The 20358-nt window shown below is 55.5% G+C and overlaps 1 protein-coding gene across 4 annotated transcripts in view; it reads right to left on the reverse strand.

Moving 5' to 3' along the window:
- PER2 (period circadian regulator 2) overlaps positions 1-20358 on the reverse strand; it is a 39719-nt gene that overhangs the window by 10777 nt on the left and 8584 nt on the right. For 3 of the 4 annotated variants that reach the window (XM_046019058.1, XM_046019056.1, XM_046019059.1), the window contains exons 2-18: positions 18504-18733; positions 17966-18028; positions 16659-16810; positions 14104-14225; positions 13068-13269; positions 11331-11382; positions 10302-10444; positions 8376-8454; positions 6220-6326; positions 5492-5645; positions 5128-5236; positions 4277-4402; positions 3856-3937; positions 2519-2678; positions 2278-2402; positions 1268-1432; positions 230-469 (exon numbers count right to left, since the gene is read on the reverse strand). In XM_046019058.1, coding sequence (XP_045875014.1) covers positions 230-469; positions 1268-1432; positions 2278-2402; positions 2519-2678; positions 3856-3937; positions 4277-4402; positions 5128-5236; positions 5492-5645; positions 6220-6326; positions 8376-8454; positions 10302-10444; positions 11331-11382; positions 13068-13269; positions 14104-14225; positions 16659-16810; positions 17966-18028; positions 18504-18733 — 2311 coding nt within the window. The remainder of the gene's footprint in view (positions 1-229; positions 470-1267; positions 1433-2277; positions 2403-2518; positions 2679-3855; positions 3938-4276; positions 4403-5127; positions 5237-5491; positions 5646-6219; positions 6327-8375; positions 8455-10301; positions 10445-11330; positions 11383-13067; positions 13270-14103; positions 14226-16658; positions 16811-17965; positions 18029-18503; positions 18734-20358) is intronic. The other variant, XM_046019057.1, reaches the window with a different exon arrangement.

Here is a 20358-nt window from a genome sequence, read left to right on the forward strand (position 1 = left end):
AGACATCTTAGGTGGTGACTCTGCATTCCGTGGGGGTCAGCCTGGGACTATCACTGCTCTTGCTAGCACTGTTGCCCTGGGGACACAGGACATCTGTTTCTACTGAAACAGACTCCATCACTGTGAAGTTCCAGCCCATATCTAATTGGGGTCATTTCACACGTCAACAGGAGCCCTGGACTCCATTCCACCAAGAAGAACATCTTTAAAATGTGGTTTTGCCACTTACTTCTCTCACTCAGCTGCCCCTTGGACTTTTCCTGTAAGTAATAATGGCAGCGAGACTGGAAGATGGTGAGTTTCCGCATCTCCTTGAACTTGAGCAGGAAGCTCTGTTCCTCCTTCTGGGTGTGGGCAGCCAGCACTTCCTTGGTGAGTCCTAGCGTCCTGAGGGGCTCCTTCTCCGGGCCCAGGATGCACGGTCGTCCGTCCAGAGACTCAGGCCCGCTCACGGCATCTTCCACCAGCTCTGGAACAGAAGATGGGCACCAGGGCTTAAAACAATGGAAAAATGCACCTGGAGTTTCTGAAGAAGGCAACCCATCGCACACACGTGCAATGTCTCATGCCGCCAGAGCTCGGGGCTGAAACCTGTGATACGTTCAGGCAGCTCTCTGAGAAAAGTTCACCATCAAAGGCACAAGACAAGGACAGAAAGCCCCACTGCCTGGGCAGCTCCAAGATTGGTCTTCGAAGCAAACTGAAATGTGGGGTACCTGGGGTTTCAGCTCCACGTTGAAGATGCTGCTACTGGTCTGTCCTCGGCTCTGAGAGCACAACACCCTAAGCCGGTGCAGGTCCCCTGTCCTTCTTCAGGACCCACTGGCTCCCTCCCATGCACTCTCCCCTCACTGTCCCTGTCTTCCCAGCACAGAACAAATCTGGGTTTCCATTCCCTTGTGGGTGTTGTGAAGAACAGGGTAACTCAGGGATGGTGCCAGGCAGGTAGGACCTGTCCTGGCTCCTGTCCTCCAACAGGGGAGGGGGCGGGGACCCTCAGCCCCACAGAAGGGGGAGGCCGAGGACCCTCACTCAGCCCCCGGGAGGCCAGGGTTCAGCACCACCATGGCCCCTGCCCGGTAGGCACCGGAGCGGACAACTGCCACCAGGTGGACCCGGTGGGGCTAGGACAGGGGCCCTGGGACCAGGAAGGACTGGGACCAGGACAGGGGTGGCTATACCCTGCCCTGCTTCTGCACCTGGATTTCTAATTTTCATCATTAAAATCAGACCGCTCCCGACATCGTTGGTGAACCAGCAAGCGTACCGAGCTCAGGCTGTGGCTTCTTGTCGCCCACGTGCACAATGGTGCTGCTGTAGCTGCACTGGCTGGTGAGGGACACTACGCTCTCCGCCTTGCTGGGCAGCGTCAGCGACGGCAGGTGTGCGCTGACCCCCGCGTGGTTGTTCACCTTGGAGGATGATGCTGTCTCTTTGTAAGAGGAAATGGACACAGGCACAGAAATGCAACAAAAGCAAACTGCTCAGACAAGACACCCCACTATCTACGCGGTGCGCCAATACCCCGGGGACCCGCAGAGCCTGCATACACCCGGGCACATGATGGCCCGTCCCCAGCTCTTTATTCACAGGGTAAAGCAGGAGAAGAGGGAAGTCTGAACTGGACACAGCCTGAATGCTCTAACAGAAGGCAGATGGTTGGGCAGCTGCAGGTACTCTGGGTCTGGGCCTCTGACCAGGACCTGGGACCCTTCCACAGGCCTGTAGATGGCCAGGAGCCCACCATCCACAGGGTGCTGGCCAGGGGCTGGCTCTGTGTCCCCGAGGACTAGGGCAGGGACTGTCCGTCACAGTGGGACTGCCCTACATGAGTGCTCCATCAACAGGGAGCTAGCCAGTGTCTGATCCTGGTAAGGCCCAGCAGTAACACTCAGAATGCTCAAGAGGCCTGTGGGGTGAAATCCGACTCAGGTGTGCTAACATTCAGAGGCCTGTGCTCTTCTGAGGGACCATGGAAACAAGACCGCCCAAGAACGGCAGGGTGAGGTGCCCCCAGGTCTCTAGCAGCCCCAGCAAGATCCAAGTCTCAATGTCCCAAATCACCTTGATCTCCAGCTTGTAAGAAGATCCTAAGTTTTGAGCTACTCTGGTCATGGAAAGACCAGCCTACACCCACATACTGTGTCCTTGAAGCTGCTCAGACTTCCTGCGGGAGGGGGCAGGGCTCCGGGCCTTCAGTGACACCTGACCAACCCCTCTACCCGCCGTAAAGGACCGCAGTCAGCGCATGCGGCACAGCTCAAAGCAATAAGACACCTGCGGAAGGCAGCCCGGGGCTGGCCACTGCCTGTCGCTTATCGCTGGCCTTCTGCGTTGCCACGTTCACGGGGAACTCACACTTCCTCTTGAGGGTGGCCGCCTCACTGCAGCTCTCCAGGTATCTGCACGGAGGGTCGGAAAGGGCCTCGTGGGACACAGGAGCCCCAGGGGCAAGTGGAGGAGCCGGGAAGGTGGGGGAGGGGGAAATGGCGGGGTGTGGGGGGGGAGGTGACCACACCTGATGACGCCATCCAGGCAGCTGATCTGCTGGTAGGAGCCAGCAGGTGGGTTCCTGCAGCCCAGCTCCTCGGGAGAGCCGCCCGCGGGCAGGCTGGTGCCAGAGCTGTCCTGTTCCACGGGGACAGCTTTCATCTGAGCAGAGGAATTACTCGGCGTCTCTGAAAGGACAAAACGGTTCTCTCGGGTAAAACTTGTGTCCCCCAAAGAGGATTCTCTAGTCAGAAAGCATTTCCATTCCACCTAAAAGTCTCAGACACAGAAACCAGGGGCCAGCCTGCTCTTCAGGCAGCCTGGTAGGGGTGAGCGTCCCTGTGACACCCCCAGAGGGAAGCTGGAGGGCGCTGTCACCAGGTGGGGGCCGCCTCCCCCTGGGGCTGTCCCCAGGCTCAAGGACTCAGCAGTGGAAAAGGCCAGGTCTTCCTTGAACTCCTGAAACGTGCAGGCCAGTAAGATGGCAGATGCTTTAGGGCTGATGGATAGTTCCTGTCTCGGAGAGGAGAGACCCCCCAGAAACGTGAGCTGGTGTCACTAACGATTTTGTGTCCCCAGGGCAGACTGCTGTGGATGCTTTTCTTCCTGCCCTCTCTGCACACACCCCTGTGCTGTTCCCTGAGGGGTCCCCAGGGGCAGAGCCATGTCCTGCTCCCTGTGGCATACCCCCAAACCCACACAGACTGTAGCATGGCACTGGGGGCAGCGTGCATCCCCACTTGTCCCGGACGCCAAAATTCCTGGTGAAGAAGAGATATGCGGCAGCCAGCAGAGGCTTCCTGGAGGAGGTGAGCCCTGAGTGCAGGAGATGAGCTGGAGCCCCACAGGGAGAGAGGCCGTGGGGAGCCCAGGCACAAGGGTGCCAAGTCGCAACCCAGTGAGGTGGGCTCAGGGCGTGTGGGGTGGTGGACAGCCCCCTGTGCCTCTGGCTTCCCGGGGGTGGGGGGCCCGTGAGTAAAGCTGGTGCTATCCCCCTGGGACACTTCATTTACGCGGACAATTGCTTGTGGGTTGGCTGGGCAGCCCCCCCAACTCGGGTGAGTGTGTGCATGTGCTCACATGAGTGTAAGCACCCACACTCTGGCCACTACGCTGAGCGACAGCAGGGGCCGCGGGGGTGGAAACGCAGGCCTCAGCCCACCTCAGCAGGTGTCAAGGGCGCCCGGCGACGAGGGTCAGCAAGCCTGACGGAACAAGGGCCCTGGCTGCCAGGTGCCAACACAAAGCCAGCTGCCCAGCAGGGGAGGGGAGACAGCTCGCTGAGGAGGTCAGTTCCCCGCTATCCAGGGTGAAACTCAAAGCTGCACTAATGTTTCGTCAAGGAGATGAACAGAAAGTTCTTACCTGTTGCAGATTTTTCCTTTTGTTCTCCAGATTCCCCAGGATGACTTTTGTTTTTGATGTTGCCACTATTTTTACGAATTCCCTGGAGGAGAAACAAAGGGACACGTTATTCCCTCTAGGACACCCTATTGTGGTTCAGCCTGTCCTCATGGTGAGGACAGAGGAGAGCCACAGAAATTGGAGCGAGGCAGGGCCGGAGAAAACGCGTTTGGCCATCTCAGCAATACAGAGCGACATGGCATTTCTGTGATGTCCTCACTCTTGCCTGATTGCCTGCTTTAAGTCATTTTCACCCAAATTGTAGCCACAGCTTTTGGCTGTCTCCACACCCCTCTTGGAGAGTAGAGCAGGGAGCAGGGTTCCAAGAGTGGGTGGCCAGGTCTCCCCAGGACAGGTATAGACAGGGGCAGAAGGGACTTACGGTCCTCCCGTGGCGGGAGTCCTCGTGACCGTTGCTGTCACTGGAGGAGGTCTGGCTCATGAGATGTTCGTGGGACCCGTTGCTGCCCAGGCTCCCGTAGCCGCTGGAGCCGCTGTGGGGGACGGGCTGGGGACACAGCAGACAGGAAGGTGTTGGACACGGTTCAGGGGGTGTGTGCGGCTGACACTGTGGGGTTAGTGCCCCCTGCACACCTATCTCACAGAGAGGCCGTCACCTGCCTAGGGTGCTGTGTGTGTGAGGACAGGTGAGGCTGGGCTGGCTGGCAGGGTCAGGCTGCGGGGTGCCCCTGAGAGAGGATTCATTCAACCCTCTCCCTTGCTCGGCTCACATGGCATGGGCCAGTCCAGGCTCTATCCAGGGGTTTTAGAGACAAGGTGCACTGCGGTTTTGCCGCAGTCTCAGGAGACAGAGGAGCAGATCTGCCCAGTCGGAGGACTGGTGCTCAAACTGTCTTAAGAACTACGTCCCTAGGAAGAGGGAGAAGGTATCCTCACATCCCCCAGGTCCTGGTACGGTGACCCCCTCCCACCCAGTGCGCCCATGGGGGGCCATGAGCGGGCTGGAAGCAGGGCCTCAGGGGTGGACTCAGGAGTTAGGTGTGTCTTTCAGTCACTTGCTCAGGGCTAGAGTTCAGACACAGGCACCCCAAATATTGAGAGTGCCATCCCCAACTGTGCAAGCCACAGGTGTGCCCGACTGTCCAGGCCCAGACCACGGATGCCAGGGGAGCAGAGTGGAGCTGGATGGAGTGAGATGGCCACCCCAGGTCTCTGGGCAGCTCCGGGCCACTGGCACAGGGGGACAGGAGGGCGTGCAGGCAGCATACCCACCTGGAGCAGCAGCCGGTGGATCTGCTCTGTGAGCCCCTGAATGCTGGGGGGCGGGTCCTTCTCCTCCACTGGAGACTGAGCTGAGAACACGTCCTCATTCAAAGGGCCCCTGTGCAGTTTTAACTGGTCTGTCAGCTGGGCTCCCTGTTGCACAGCCCCGCTAGCCTCCTCCCTGAAGACCCCTGGGCTGCTATCCACCCCTCCCTCCTGCTCACTGCTCTGCTGTAGGAGATCCCGCCCACCTGGAGTCACAAGCACATGACAGGAGGTGGCTTGGGTCCTGGCCACCCAGTCCTGCCCTCTGCCACCTGCTGGTGGGGGAAGTGAGGGTCCCCGGGCTGCCCCGGGCCCTGGGAGCACTCACACCCTGACTCTGTGTCTGCCGATGATGAAGGAGATCTTCCTGCTCCACGGGTTGATGAAGCTGGACCAGCTGGTGTCCAGAGTGACGTACTCGCCGTTCCGGGCACGGAACCGAATGGGAGAATAATCGAAGGGCTGCCCGCCTGATTGTACAACTGCGAGAGTGGGAGCCATGTGGGCGTGAGGACAGGTGTCTGGTGCTCTCGGGAAGAGGAGAGCTGAGGGGCACTCCACTTTGGGGTCAGCTCAGAACTTTCTAAGAGGCCAACCTCCTCAACCCTGTGGCTTTCAAACACCCCCCCCACACACACAACTTGGCTTTAAATTGCAACAGCGGGCTGTTTCTAGAAGTTTCCAGAAGTGCCACCACAGATCTTAGGACATGCATCTCTGCTATCCTTGACTGGTCTTCTTCAGGATGCTCAGTGTTCCCTGTGTCTGCAAGACCTGGGCTTGGTGGGGACACGGATCACCCACTCCCCTGGCCTGGTCAGTGCCTCTGTCACCACCGCTGAACCTGCCCGCCCCCCCCCGCCAGGGAAGCCAACAGTAAAAGCAGGTGCCCAAGATTCAGGTCCCACAAAGAGAGCCGCGGGAGGTGATTACTCTCAACTGACAGAGAGAGGGAGTGGGCACAGAGCCACAGCATCTGTCCCCACATGCAGGAAACTGATGTGACCCATCTACACAGGGCACTGATCCCAGGCTTTCCCAGGAAATGGGACCTACTCTTTTTATGGATGTTGAGCATCAAAGGCCGGTCACTGGGGTGAAGCTGCAGGAGCATGGGGGTCTCAATCAGGTCCTGAGGTAGGTAGCCCAGGAGGGGGACCGCCCTGCAAGGCAAGCACAGGCATCGTGCTCAGGGCAGCCCCCGCTGGGCCTCAGCGCTTCCGCTGCCCTCCGGGGACCCCCTCCAGAATACCACCTCCAGGCAGAGCAGCAGACCGGCTCCGGGAACCCTCCTGCTCCTTGGGAAAAAGTCACAGACTCCCAATTCCCCAAAGATCAAGGTTTGGGAATGAGGCTGACAGAGAACAGTGTTTCAATTAATTAGCAAACAGAAGCCTCCCCCCAGGTCTGGGATAGAAAACTTGGCCCTATGAGGCCCGGCCCAGTACAGGCTCAGGCCTGTAGCCGTGTGGCTTAGTTCCTGAAGGAATAAATCATGATCATGTTTTTGCTGTTCCTCTTTTAAGATCTTTTCTTTCTTCGTGTCATTGGTAAGTTCGACCAGATGGGGCTGGCATGGCCTTTTTCTAAAAAAAGTGTTGCCTGGACTCTGGAAAACTCTATGTGCCTCCTTTCCAGCTCCAGAGGGTTCCCTTCTCCTACGACTCTGGCCACTGTGTCTGTCTAGTCACACAGGGTGGCCGCAGGCGGGCGCCTTCACTCTTCTCCCACCACTGCTACTCTACCTTCTGGGAGAAGGTTTGGGGGTGAACTTCCTGGTGCCCCTTCTGCCTCTGTGTTGGGTGTCCTCTGCCCACTCAGCTACTGTTCCCTCTCCTGGACGTGGGTCTCAGCCTTCTCCCTGGAGGCCAGTCTTCTTGCCTTTGAGCTGACGTTTCCTCCAACTCCTCAGCTCCAGTGGAAGAACATTCTCCAAGCCTTTAAAGCAAAGCTTTCTCGTTTCCCAGTAGAATGGAACTTTCTTGTGGGCCCAGTGTTATTATTTGATTTTCTCCTCCTGGTCCAAAACACATTCTCCCCAGGCTTGTATTTTCCTTTGACAGGATGTACAAAATGTTCCTGGAACCCTTCCAGGTCAAGGCTTGGCAAGGTGAGGGGGAGGAGGGGGAAGAGGAGAAGAGGAGGAGGAAGAAGAGGAGAAAGAGGCGGAAGAGGGGACAGGAGAAGAAAGAAAGGGGGAAGGAGGAGGAGGGGGAGGGGGAAGAAAGGAAGGGGAAGGGGCAGAAGGGAAGGAGGGGGGAAGGGGGAGTATGTGGAGGAGTCCTGGACACCTGCCCAGCTGTCCGGCGCTCTGTGGCCTGGGTGGGTGCCTGGTGCCTCTGTGCCAGGTGTAGTAGAGTGGCCTGGGTCTTTGATAGCACCTGTGGAGGCCCCCTTGGGCCATTTGCGAAAGCCCAGAGTGCTGGTATACCCAGGTCCACTCCCCCCAGAGCTTCTGAGGAAGGCTCTTCCCCACCCCTGCCAGCAGCCAGTGGTATTTTCAGTGTCGTGCAGGGGGAGCTGGGGGAAGGCGCTCCACGGGCCTCACCCAAAGCCAGCCAACTCAGAACACTCTCACAGCAGTGCTCCTGTTCCAGCTAGAACACCTTGGGGAGGAGATGGAGCAGACTCTCTGGGCCAGAATGGAGGTGATCCAGCACCCCTCCGCCCCCCATGCCGGGAGCGGTCTGTGGCACACGGGCCGGCAGGTGTGACTCTGCTGGGATTATGTCGATGATGTCTCCAGCTTCAACCCTAACCCTGTCCCAAGCCCACCACCCATGGCTGTGCCATCGTTCACTCACGTGCGATTCTAAAATGAGTTTCAACAGGATAATAAAGATATACTTAATGAGAACGATGCCCAGCTACCCCAGACACCTCCTTTACACAATATTCACATCGCAGGAGATTTTTAGTGCAATTCCAGAATGATTTCATTGCCTATAGTTCAACATTTCTGTGGATTCTCGCCTCCATAAAACCAACACACAGCCTTCATTTTAGCTACACAGCTTCAATGTCAAAAACAGGAACGTTCACTTAGCTTTACTTAATTGCCATGAGGGAACCACCAAGATCATGGTGAAATGCTAACCAGCATGTGACTGAGTCAGCTGCCATGAAGGATATGGTCCTGACTTCAAGACAAGCCCAGTGCAGGAGAAGGTGGGGGTGGGGGGTGGCAGACGGGTCTGTCACAGCACGCTTACCTTTCGTCCACATCCTGGAACAGACAATTTGGTGTATGTGTGGTCGTAAAAATTCTCTTCTCAGGAGGAATTCTAGGGGCTGAAAGAATAGAATTTTATATAGGTTTCTAACAAATACACACTTAGCACAGTTCTACTATGGCTACTAGAAAATACCATGTAGATTCGGACGGATGGGCAGCGAAGGAAGAAAATCCACAAGTGGACCCAGGAGAGAGCCCACCACGCGGGTAATGGACCCTACATTCGATGACCACCAGCCAGCCTTCTTAATCTCCTTGTGGAGGGTTTAGTCTAGAAAGTGAAGAATCACCACATTCACAGAACCGTGTCGTGATGCATAGGCATCTCTCAATGAAATCACAGGGGAAGGCCAAATTCATGATTTTAAGATCCGAGAGGGAGCTGAACAAATTGTTTTTAAAAAATGAGTTAAGTCTTTAGATTCAAAATTCTCAGCAAATGTCCTTGTCTTGGGAAGGCAGCTATGCTCACCACTATACCACCAACGCAGACTGTCCTTGTCTTAGGGACTTTGGAGTTTCTAGGGCAGGCAAAGGTGGTGGAATAATTTGCATAAAAGAAATCATCTATCCAGGGGCGCCTGGGTGGCTCAGTGGATTAAGCCGCTGCCTTCGGCTCGGGTCATGATCTCAGGGTCCTGGGATCGAGCCCCGCATCGGGCTCTCTGCTCTGCAGGGAGCCTGCTTCCTCCTCTCTCTCTGCCTGCCTCTCTGCCTACTTGTGATCTCTCTCTCTGTCAAATAAATAAATAAAATCTTTAAAAAAAAAAAAAGAAATCATCTATCCAGAATTTCCCTCAAATGCCAAGTTCATGGACAAAACACTCAAAATTCCAAAGCTTCCTTCTTGAAGGAGACTCAGATCATATCAGGGACTAACTTGTTGAAACCTAAGTAACCCCTCTAAATCTTTATAGACTGTGTGGAAGAGAATGTTCTCTGCAGAAAAACTCACCAAACATTTCCCTCAGTTTAAAGAAACACCTTTTTAAAAAAGATGACCTCATCAACCCCTGGGACAAGGTTCCGAGTACCAGGAAACGTGGACTGGACTGGGTCCCTGTGGTCGGTAGTTACAGACGGCGCCTGCCCTCTGAGAATTCTGAAGCCACGTGGCTGAGTTGCCAGGATGAGGAAGGTTCCAGGCCAGGTATGGGGGCTGGTACCACACAAGGACCATGTCATGATGCCGTTCAGTGGGAGGAGGTGGCCAGAAGGACAGAATCAGGGTGGCTGAACATCTTTGGGCCATTTGGGCTTCAAGGGAAAGCCAAGATCTGGGGAGGGGATGGCCTGAGAAGCGAGCAGGACCACGGATGGACAGGTGGGATAAGCCTGCTGTGATGACTGGCTTTCTACGTGTAGAGGAAGGGAGGAGAGAGCAGGAGCACAGACTGGGAGTCAGTGGGCCAGCCTGCCTAGAGAAGCCACTGCAAGTGGAGAGGGTGGGGAATGCAGGGGACAGTAGATGGGCCCAGGTCGGGGGGGCGTGTTTTGGGTTCTGAGCAGGCAGTGGTGTCCTGGCACTCTTCCGGGTGTGGGGGTGCATAAGGGTGGGAGGGGCTTGGGGACCTGGAGCTGAGGGCCATTCTCACTACACAGATGGGAGGCAGTGGCTGGGGAAGGGGGAAGGGCACTTGGGTTGTGGCAACAGGCTGGTCATGAGTGGGAGGTGCCAGCACCTGGACCCCTGTAACAGACATGGGGAGGTGGTTTGGCCCCGGGTATGGGGAAGGCCAGGGGGCAAACGTGGGTGTGCATCTAGAGGGAGATGGAGACGTTGCCCAAGGCTGGGAGGAGAGGCCAGGGCTGGAGGTCAGCCTTACCGACATTAGGTGTGAACCAGGACCATCAACAAGGGACCAGACAGAGCCGCCCCCCACCCCCCCAGCCAGGCGGTTACCTTCGTAGCCCGAGTGTACTCTCTCGGCCAGCAGCACGCAGCACAGCTGGCCCCCAGCGCCCTGCAGGTCCCGCACCTTGACCAGGTAAGGCGTCATGCGGAACGGGTGGTAGTCAATCTCGTTCTCATGGGTTTTCCCAACGCTGTGGAGGAGGCCCAGTTAGGGGTTTGCAATTAGGATGGAAGGAATTGTCCTTTCCTGCTAGTAACCGCTCCCCCAGTAGTGGCTCTTCCCAGAGCAGTCCTTTCATATGCCGTCTAGAAGCCTGCCACACAGAACCAGGCCCCTTGCCTGGGAACCCGGGCCAAGTTCAGCGCTCTGGCCTGGGCTTGTGGTGTGTGCTTTGGCCCCACATGCTCAGATGCCCATGACATCAAGGGCAGACGGGAGAGTGGACAGCCCTGGGCGGTGGGAGGTCTCCCAGGAGCCCTGCTCCAGAGCACTTCCATCAGGGGTGATGGACATTGCTTCAATGGTGAGGCCCCAACCCCAGCTTCTGAGAGCGCCCGGACCTGGCCAGGGGTTGCTCCTGACCCTGCAACTGGACACTCAAGCAGTCACCTTGTTTTGGGCCAAAAGCCTGCCGTTGGGAGAGCTGGAGAGCTGTGGGCTCTCCCTGGGAAAATACACATTTGAACTAAAGGCTGAATGTGTGTTTTGGATCCTCTCTGGGGGACATGCCTTCCCAGTGAGGGGTCCTCAGGCAGCTTGCCAGGTGACAGACACCAAGTCCAGGCTCCCCAGATTCTCCTTGTGGGGCACTGAAATCACCCCACTATTGACTAGGCTGTCTCAACGCCTTGTTATGGAAATGATGGTCTCACACAGACTTTAGGAATATGCGCACACATGGCAGGGGCGTGTCCCGCAAAGCTCCTACCCTGAAGAACAGGGGTGCAGAGGGACACAGAGGTCACAGCACAGCAGGAACTGGTGGGGGGCTGTCCTACGTCTCCTCAACCCCATAAGAGATGCTCAGAAGAGGGTTGGTGCCATTCCCAGTTGGGAAACACCTGTCACAGGCTTACCTGACGCGGCAGAAGAACGATTTCTCCTCCATGCATTCTTGAGTAAACGAATCTGAGAGAGAGTCCAAAGTCAGCCATCCAAGAGCACAGCACAGTACAGACAGCGCTCTGTTTCCCCCAAGCTATGGAGTCAGGGTGTGAATGCGTATTTACATGAGCAGAAAGCAAAGTCCTTAGAGATCATTTTTTACAGTTCTGACTAAAGTCAAACGTATTTCATGAATGTAGCACATACCAAATTATGGAATGCTAAAGGCTTACCACCAGCTGTTTACCAGTTTTGAAACAGTTCACAGGCTCCCACAAATACACCAACTAACAATTTAACTCTGGGAGACAGACTGACTGATGGGCAGAATTTTTGTACATAAAGCCCTAAACATTTCAACCCACATATTTTGGGGGGATATTCAGTTCCAATAGAAGCAACTCAGGTCACTTCAAAGCTTATATCAATCTTTCTGTTAAAATGTTAACCTACTTCGAAATCTGAAACGCCTAGCAAAAACGTGATGTCACTCCAGCGGCATCATCAGAGATGAGGAAACGGTGTTTTCACAATATAGGATTTTTTAAAAAGGAAATCTTAGACATTGATCTTTCACATAAAGTTTCCTCTATTCAAAAGAAAGAGGAGAAGTAGGAAATCACTAGTAGGGGAAAATGGTGTAAAATTACCAGCCTGGAAAGGCCCTAGAGAAGTCACCTGGTCTTCTTTTATGTTCAGACACAAACTCAGAGGCAATCATCCCAGGGAGCCGGTGCCGGCCCGTTTGTGCCCTAAACCCACATGTGGAGTGATGTCCCTTCCACGCAGTGACCTACAGGTTCTCATGACACACACTGCAAGCTTTAGGGATCTGACTGGACAGTCCTCGGGGGGAATTCTGGAGAAGGGGGGCAGCTTTATATCCCAAACCAAAAGTGACCATCTCTTTTTGTGAGTCAATCCTAACTCCCAGGTGGCCCACTGTCAGGAAGGTATAGCTGGGGACCGGCGGTGATGGCACTCACTGGGCGGTGGTGGAATGGCAGCCTGGCCTGCCCGCTGACTACAAGCAGGAGGAGGTGGGGTGTGTGTAGCAGAGAGGGACCTGCGATCCAGGAGATCACGACTGAGGTCACACCTGTCTGAGTGACTCCCAGGCCCACTGTTTCCCGTCACCTGTCCTGGCTGCTTACTGTTTCTGCCCATGTGTTCACCTTCAGCTCCGAGGGACCAGGGCCCAGCGAGGGGCAGGCAGACATGCTGCCAGACTCACAGGTCAAGAGCGGGCTTCTGCTGGCCACCCTGCTCACTGAAAGCGTTGGCGGGGTTGGGAAATGGGAGTAGCTGCAGGGAAGGCCTGAGCTGATCTGGTACCTGCTGCCAAGATCCCATGCCATGTTTCTGCTGAGACTTTTCTGGTCAACCATCCTGTCCCGCGCCTACGTGTGGGCAAGGCCTGCACTGACCGTGGTAAGAGCGTCCAAGCTTCCGGACCCCTAGTCCTCCTGGTCATGTGGGAGGAGGGGGACAAGGACAGGCCGTGGAGCATGGCCTGCAGCCATAGCAGGGCAGTCCGGCCTGGCTGGGAAGCCTGACGCAAGGCAGGGCCGGCAGGGGGCGCACAGCTCAGCCTGGGGTGCCTGCAACCCCCCCACCCCTCCCACCCCCAGGAGGGAGCAGCCCCCACGGTTCTCCATGCCTCGGATGAACAAGCCCAGGCAGCTGGGCCGCCGTCCTGGGGACCTCACCTGCTCCGCTACACACGCTCCAGGGCGGGAGCTTGTAAGGCGTGGTGGAGGCGTGGAACACGCTCACGTCATGGGGCGCCAGGAACTCCACGAACCTGGCACCATAGAAGGCGTCCCTTTTACAGTGGAAGATGGAGGCAACTTGGTCAGAGATGTACAGGATCTTCCCGGTGACCAGGGACACGGCCGCAGCAAACATACCCTGGAAGGAAACAGCAGCTGCATGAGGACAGGCTGCCCCTCCCCAAGGGGCTCAGATCTGGGAGGTCAGGAGAGGCCTCTGGGCTCCCCCCTCCAGCCCCTTCCCTCTCACTGGGACCCACAACCACAAACCTCTGCCAGGCCCTCTCTCTCCCAGCGTGCGGGGGGGTGGTGTAGGCGGTGCTGCCTGGGTAGCTAGAGGCTCCTGCCTGGGCTTGCTCCCAGCTGGCTAGTGGCCTGAGCCCCGGCCCAGAGCCCCCAGGGGGTTCCGCCACAGTGGGGGCACTGGAAGGAGGAGATGGGAGGGATCGGGGAGCCCCACTCTCCAGACCAGTTTTGCCATGAAGCCAGTAGGTCTGGATCCCCACCTGCCTTTATGTCTGCTCTCTGAGAAGTAGGAGCACAGGGGAAGGGACAAGTCACTTCCCTTCCCCTAGACCTCCAAGGGTGCCCTGCCCTTACGGGGTGCTTAGAAAGGCACAGGCTTTGGAGTCTCACCAGCTGAGTTCAAATCCCAGCCTCCCCACCCCCACAAAGGGAGCCTAAGGTCACCTGGTTACTGCTCAGTCAAGGTGGGGCTTGCTCTTACACACACAAGGTTTGGGGGTGGATCAGCCATGACAGAAGGACTGACTCACAGAAAACAGCGGGAGTCCAACACGGTAGCTCCGTCTGAGTCACGGACTTTACATTATTATTTAAGGTCTTAGCTGACTTTCCGAAATTCCAGACTCCGTTGCCCTAAAGCCCCTGACTGCGGGTGCTTGGCCTCAGCCAACTCATCGGGGGAAGCTCTGCTTTCTGGGTTAAGACGTCACTTGTATCTGACACTTACCACGTTCTTCACAATGAACTCGGAGGTGACACTCTCAATCTCTTCTATGGTGTACGAGGGCACGCTGGCACTGCAGGGGTGGTTCTCACTGGACATGAGCAGCTGGTAATACTCCTCATTGGCTGCAGAGGAGACCAAGGGGGGCTGAAAATGGCCTCACCTCCCTGTGCTGGGGGCTCTACTCTTCTCATGAGAAAGGGGGCTACGCACACTATCCTCCTGGGACGCCAAGAGAACGGAACGGAGAAATGTGAAGGCAAGGCAAACGGGAGTCTGTTTTAGTTTGCCTGAAAAATCTGAAGACCTTCGATTACAGAACGTTTTAGCTGGTAAGTGCACATTATTTTAAATAACACGGGCACAGAGTTCCTCCTAACCCTCGCTTTGTGAGCAAGGTCTTCAATCACGACTGACATTTCCTCTTGGGACGGCTGTGGCAGTTTTTGCACCTGCTCCTCGGGGCCGGGGCAGACACTCCCATCCAGAGTCCCCCACTCAAAAACACGAGATGTGAGAAACGACGCTGCAGGAGACTGGTCCCAACAGAGCCCACGGCCAGTGCCACTCACCCCACAATGTACAGCTCTTGGGGGCAGACTATTGCGGGGCTACCCACCCAGCAGCCGAGGCTGGGAGCAGTCCCCAGGGAGGGGTGCTGGCAGACCTGCCCTTCAGAGAACCTCCCCCCTCCCCCGCAGTTTGTGAGCACCCTTGGGTGGGCTGGCTGAGCACAGATCTGCTTTCACTGTATTAACCCTCACCAAACAGACACAGCCTTGGACAGGAGCTGGCAGAGAAACTTGGGGCTACAGAGGGCACCCAGGAGGCCAGCGCATGCCAGCACGCAGCAGAGCCCAGGCCCCCATGCCTGGTGCAAGGCCTTCCCTCCAGACCTTACAGGACAGGCAATGACGCCCTTCTGATGAACGTTGTCCAAATGTTAGAAGACACAAAGACTATTTGAAATAGGACTTGGCATCCATCATTATCTGCGAGAAGCCTTGCCCTGCCTGGAAGCTGATCACAGAATAAAGCCCACTGTCTGACCTTGAACTCAGCCTTCATGACTTTTCTGCTTTCACGCATTTCCAATGTGCAGAGCGCCCTGGGACCTCAGCGTGTGTGTGACGCATACGTGAAGGTAAAGTGGAGCGGGGGAGGGGCTCCCACATCTGCTAGGAGAGGACACCTCCCTCATCTGCCCTAACGAGATGCTAGCCTGGCTTCTGCCCCTGCTTACTGGTCATAAGAACCCGAAACAGTGAAGAAATTCCTCAAAGCACAGGTGGTTTCCTGTGTAACAAGAAAGGGCTCACCCCAGTGTTCGCTGCTATAAAATCAGGATGCCCATGTGGATACCTCCTCCAGGCTTCCTGCTGCTTTCTTTGACACGCTGGAGGAAACTTAAGAATTCTCAATGCTCCCATCCCCACTCCCACCGACAGACAGAGAGGCAAGGCTGCACAGACCTTTCTGACTGCCTAGAGCTAAAGCATCCTGAGATGACCCTGAATGCAGGGGTCACGGCCCAAACCTCCAGGGATGGGTGTCTGCAGGAGTTCGCTGAGCAGTCAAGTTCATGATTTGCTAGAAATGCATTCTACTATCCTGGAGACAGAAGTACCTGCAGTTACCCAAGACCCAAGAGATTGGGGGCGGGGCGGGGGGGGGGGGAGCAGGAGCGGCAGGGCACCTGCTCAGCAGGAGTCCAGCTGCAGCAGCAAGGGAAGGAAGACTCAGAGCTCTTGGAAGTTATTTAAGGGGCTTGGAGTTTATTCAATGTCAAGGTTCTGAGCTAATGATATAAATATTTTGGCAAATGCAGTGTTCGTTCATGGATTCCTGCACTGCATCTACGAAGACTTCCGCATACGTGTTCTCAGGTGAAAGCCTTGGTCTAGACCACAGACCAGTCCTAAAAGCTCTTACAGTTTCTGTCACCTAATAATAAGGTCCAAGCCCGTCCACAATGGGAGCAAAATGTGAACTGTGGAGGGCTTCCCACTGTGTGCCAGGGATGGAAGGAGGCGCTCAGTCCTGATTTCCTGATTGAATAAAAGACAACCTCGATGGAAATTCAAGCCTCTCTAGACGAACAAGAAATGGACTGCCCAAGGTCTTAGGTGCAGGAGCTCTAAAGTACTGTCCTGTGAGGATAAGATCTGGCAAGATCATGTTATTTTTCAAAGGAACAACCAGCCCTCAGCTCAACACTGTAGGTTGTTACTCTGAAATTGCACTCAGACCTGCTCATCCATTTCAGTGAACTCCAGCTCAACGCCGGCCAGAGCCTGGAGGATGCTGGGCTCTCCTGACCTGACCCCATCCCACAGCAGAAACCTCCACACCGTAAATACATTCCTTTTTATCAGCTGGTTTTCTACCTGTTTTGTTTTTGGGTTTTTTTCCCTCTAAAAGTCAAGTACAGTAGAAACATTGTAAAGACTTCAGACTTCTAGAATTTCCTACTGTAATTTCAGGGTTGGGTTTTAAGAAAGTCGACACAATCCATGTTATTTCAACAAGTTGGGAACAAATACATGACCCGGACGTACCTTTCACCTGCTTCACACTCCTTAGCGCATACTTCAAGGTGGCCAGCGTGCTGGCTTTCCCCTTGGCCTTCTTGTCTACCGGCAGGTGGACCTTCAGCTCCTTTAACGTTTTTATCAGCTCCTTGTGAGCGTCTGCTTTGGCGGACTGCTCACTGTTACGGCAATAAAGAAAGAGGCGATCACACGTTAGCTTCCCGATTCCTCCTTCCTGCACTTCTAGTCCTATTTCTCATCCAGACCACTAAGACGTTCAGTCTGTGTGGTTCTCTGTGCAGCATTGCAGGATACACAGCGCCCTTGGCCTTCTCCCCACCAGAGGCCAGAAGTCTCCTTGCCAACTGTGACCACCAAAGATGTCTCCTGATGCTGCCACCCATGTCCTGTGGGGAGACGGAAAGCCCTAGCCTAGAACCACTACACTCACCTAAGTGGGGACTGCAGAAGCCCACCCCTCTCCGGCTTTTTGCCCCGCCCCCCAGGCTGGAGCTGGGCTTTGGTCCTCAAAGCTGTGCCTTCCTCTCCTTGTCAGACAGAAAATGACAGAGCAATAGAAATGACAGAGGACAGCCAACTGGTCTTCTGTGGCAGGATCGTGAAGGAGGAACACAGGAAGACCATAGCAAGGAAAGAATTGTACAAAAGAGCTCTAAACACAAGGCTACAGAGATGGGAAGAAGACAAAACAGGTGGGCCCTTCCCTGTTTAGAGCTGAGAGTACAGAAAGAAAGCAGGAGTCAGGTCTCAGGAGAAGATGGCCAGATGCCCACACACCCAGGCTCAAGAGCTAGAGTTTGCTCCAGTGGTGATCTGAAAATATCTGTGGGGGGCCATCTCGGTGGCTCAGGCGGCTAAGCGTCTGCCTTTGGCTCAGGTCATGATTCCAGGGTCCTAGGATCAAGTCCTATGTCAGGCTCCCTGCTCAGTGTGGGGTCTACTCCCCCCACCCCTTGTGCGCTCTCTCTAAGATAAATAAAATCTTAAAAAGAAAATGAATGTGGATGTGAAATTAAGGATACCGTTGTTACCAACACCTAGAAAGGGGGAGGAATGTTCCAGATGAACATGTCTACGGTGCAGACAAGGCCTGTGAAGTCGGAGCTGTAGGGGCTCCAGACCCGAAGCATCATAAGGGGCCTTGAGCAGCTGGAGTCTGAGAGGGCGCGGCTGGCTCCCAGCCCAGACAGCTGCACAGACCAACAGGTTCTAGCAGAGGTTTGCAAAATACCACATTACCCCCAAACTCACCTCCAATTACAAATCTCCGGTCCTCTGAGACCGTAAAGCAAGGGACTTGTGACTGGCCTTACCTGCAGCCACTTGCAGACGTGCTGTGTTCGGACTTCGCCATCATGAGGTCGAAGGTGTTGGGACTGTGAGCACGAGAAACAAAGGCCAGTCTCAGAGGACTGCAGGCTCTGTCCACCCCCTCATCCAACCAGCGATGACAATCCCGATTATCCCACACAGAGTAAGACAATTACAAGAAACACAGGTTTGAGATAAAGCCGGAGCGTAAGACCTTCAAGTTTATGTACTGGGAGGACTGACAGAGCAAGGTCATACTGTCCAGACACCGGCTGCTAGTAGAGCCACCAGTCCCCCCCCCCCCCCCCAGAGATCTCGCTACGCTCACTCGCCCTCTATCCATCCGCAGTCAGGGGGTCCACGTCAACAGCAGCATCATTACAGTAAATTTTAGTTATTCTCAGTTAACAAGATTTTCTTTAAATGTTGAAGAACATGGGAATCATGATTTAAAGACCACAAAAGCCATCAGACAGTGGGACGAGATGCTGAGAAAACAGAGAAGCGGCCTGGCCTCCGTGGTCCGAAGGCCCCACCTACCCCGGGGGGGCGCTGGGCGGCCCCACCAGCATCCCCAGCTCCTCGCTGCCCTGCGAGTCCCGCCCCGGGGAGTGGTTCTCCTCGGTTTCATTCCCGCTGGAGCCACTGCGCATGTGCACATCTTCCTGGAGCTGGGCTCCTCGGGGCTCAGGCTCCTCTGGCTCCGGGGCAGGGGGACCGGGGCTGGGGGGGTACTCGGCGTATCCATTCATGTTGGCTCTGCAGTGAATCTGGGGAGAGAAAAATGTCATCAGGCCCTGGGGAGTGCGGGCTGTCACATGGCCGTCGTGGGCAGTGCTCCCCGGAACCTGTCTCCCCATTTCACCGCAGATGCCGGGAGCACTCAGGGTCAATAACGGGTACCCTTTGTTCTTAGCTACTGGGCTCTTAGCTCCTCTCTCCTACCAGCCGGGAATGAGGAAGGCAGATGAATCCTGTGGCCACAGCCCCCAGCCATCAAACTGCTGTTGGCTTAGCTGGGAGGCCACAAGAGGATGAAAGAGCATCAGTGGGCACCACCCAGCACGTGGGGAGCCTTGGGGAAATCTCCCCAGGTGATGGCGGGGAGCAGCACAGTTCGGAAGCGTTGGCTATCACAAGCTACAGGAGACCTCAAGCCCAGGCTATATGTACGGGGAACCCACGATGAGGCTGCAGAAGCAGGGAGACTTCAGGGAGAGAGGAGGTTGTGAAGCAGGTGTTGCTCTGTGAAGGGGGCCGAGAAGGTGGGAGCCCCGACAGCAGCATGAGGGGTGCACGTGGCTGTGGCAGGGGGCAGCACCAGGCCACGGAAGGGTTGGAAGTACCAGATAAATGATCTTTGTTGCATTTGGAAGGTCCTCACCACTGTGCTACATAAAAACTTGAACTTCCATGTTTGGGGTAAGAGGGTAGAGAGGGGCTGAAAGAGACAGACCAGCCCTAAGGCTTTTGCAATAATTCTGGAAGACAACCCCGGGGATGAGCAGAAGCAGGGAGTATGCAAGGTGGGAGAGGTTCAACCAGGAGCCTAAGGATGGGAAGAGAGACATCTTTGGGAGAGGAGGATCCAGGATGGTATCTCCTCAGGGTCCTGGCAGGAAGCAAAAGATGTTTGGGCCTGGAAGCTAGGCAGGCATGGGGAGGGGGAAGCTGTTACTACCCTGGGCCTGGAGGGCAGAAGAAGGGTGACTACAACCAGAGGAACCCAGACAGCCTGTAATTTGGGGGAACAGAGCTGGGGGTATAAACCCTCAGCTTCTCTCTCCTCCTGACCTTTGTGGTCAGGAACCCAGATAGTAAGGGGACCCACCAGCACAGTCCCGGAAGACCAGCCCTGGACACTGAGTGGGGGGAGGGAAGATCCCAAGGGCCCTGACTGAGCAGAGTCTCTGGGTGCAGGCAGTGTGTGCCCCACAGCTTCCAAGTGCTCCGAGGAACAGGCCAGACACCTGGTTGTTGGAGACAACTACACACACACACACTGTTCCATGTAACCCTTGTGATCATTGACCACCAGATACCACAAAACAGAGACCTTTCTCCATTGTCTAGGGATGAGAAAACAGGCCAGTGACTTGACTGAGGCCACACAAGGCAGGTGACAATGCTGGATCCCAAGCCTGCCTGCTCCTGAAGATGAGGACCCATGGAGAATCCAACCACACCATTCTCTGGAAAACAGCAAGTCTCATCAGACCTTGTCTTGTACAGGAAGCAACAAATGGGAAAAAGCTAATTTGAGTCCTCCAAAAAGACGTGCAGCAAAGAGCAGATGAACACAGCTTGCATGGCATGGGGAGACCAGCAGACTCAGGATGGCACCTACTTTGTAGCATAAAGAAAAACTGAGAAATGGTGGATTTAAGAAAACAAG

Source organism: Meles meles, chromosome 9 (assembly GCF_922984935.1).
Source record: "Meles meles chromosome 9, mMelMel3.1 paternal haplotype, whole genome shotgun sequence".
NCBI lineage: Eukaryota > Metazoa > Chordata > Mammalia > Carnivora > Mustelidae > Meles > Meles meles.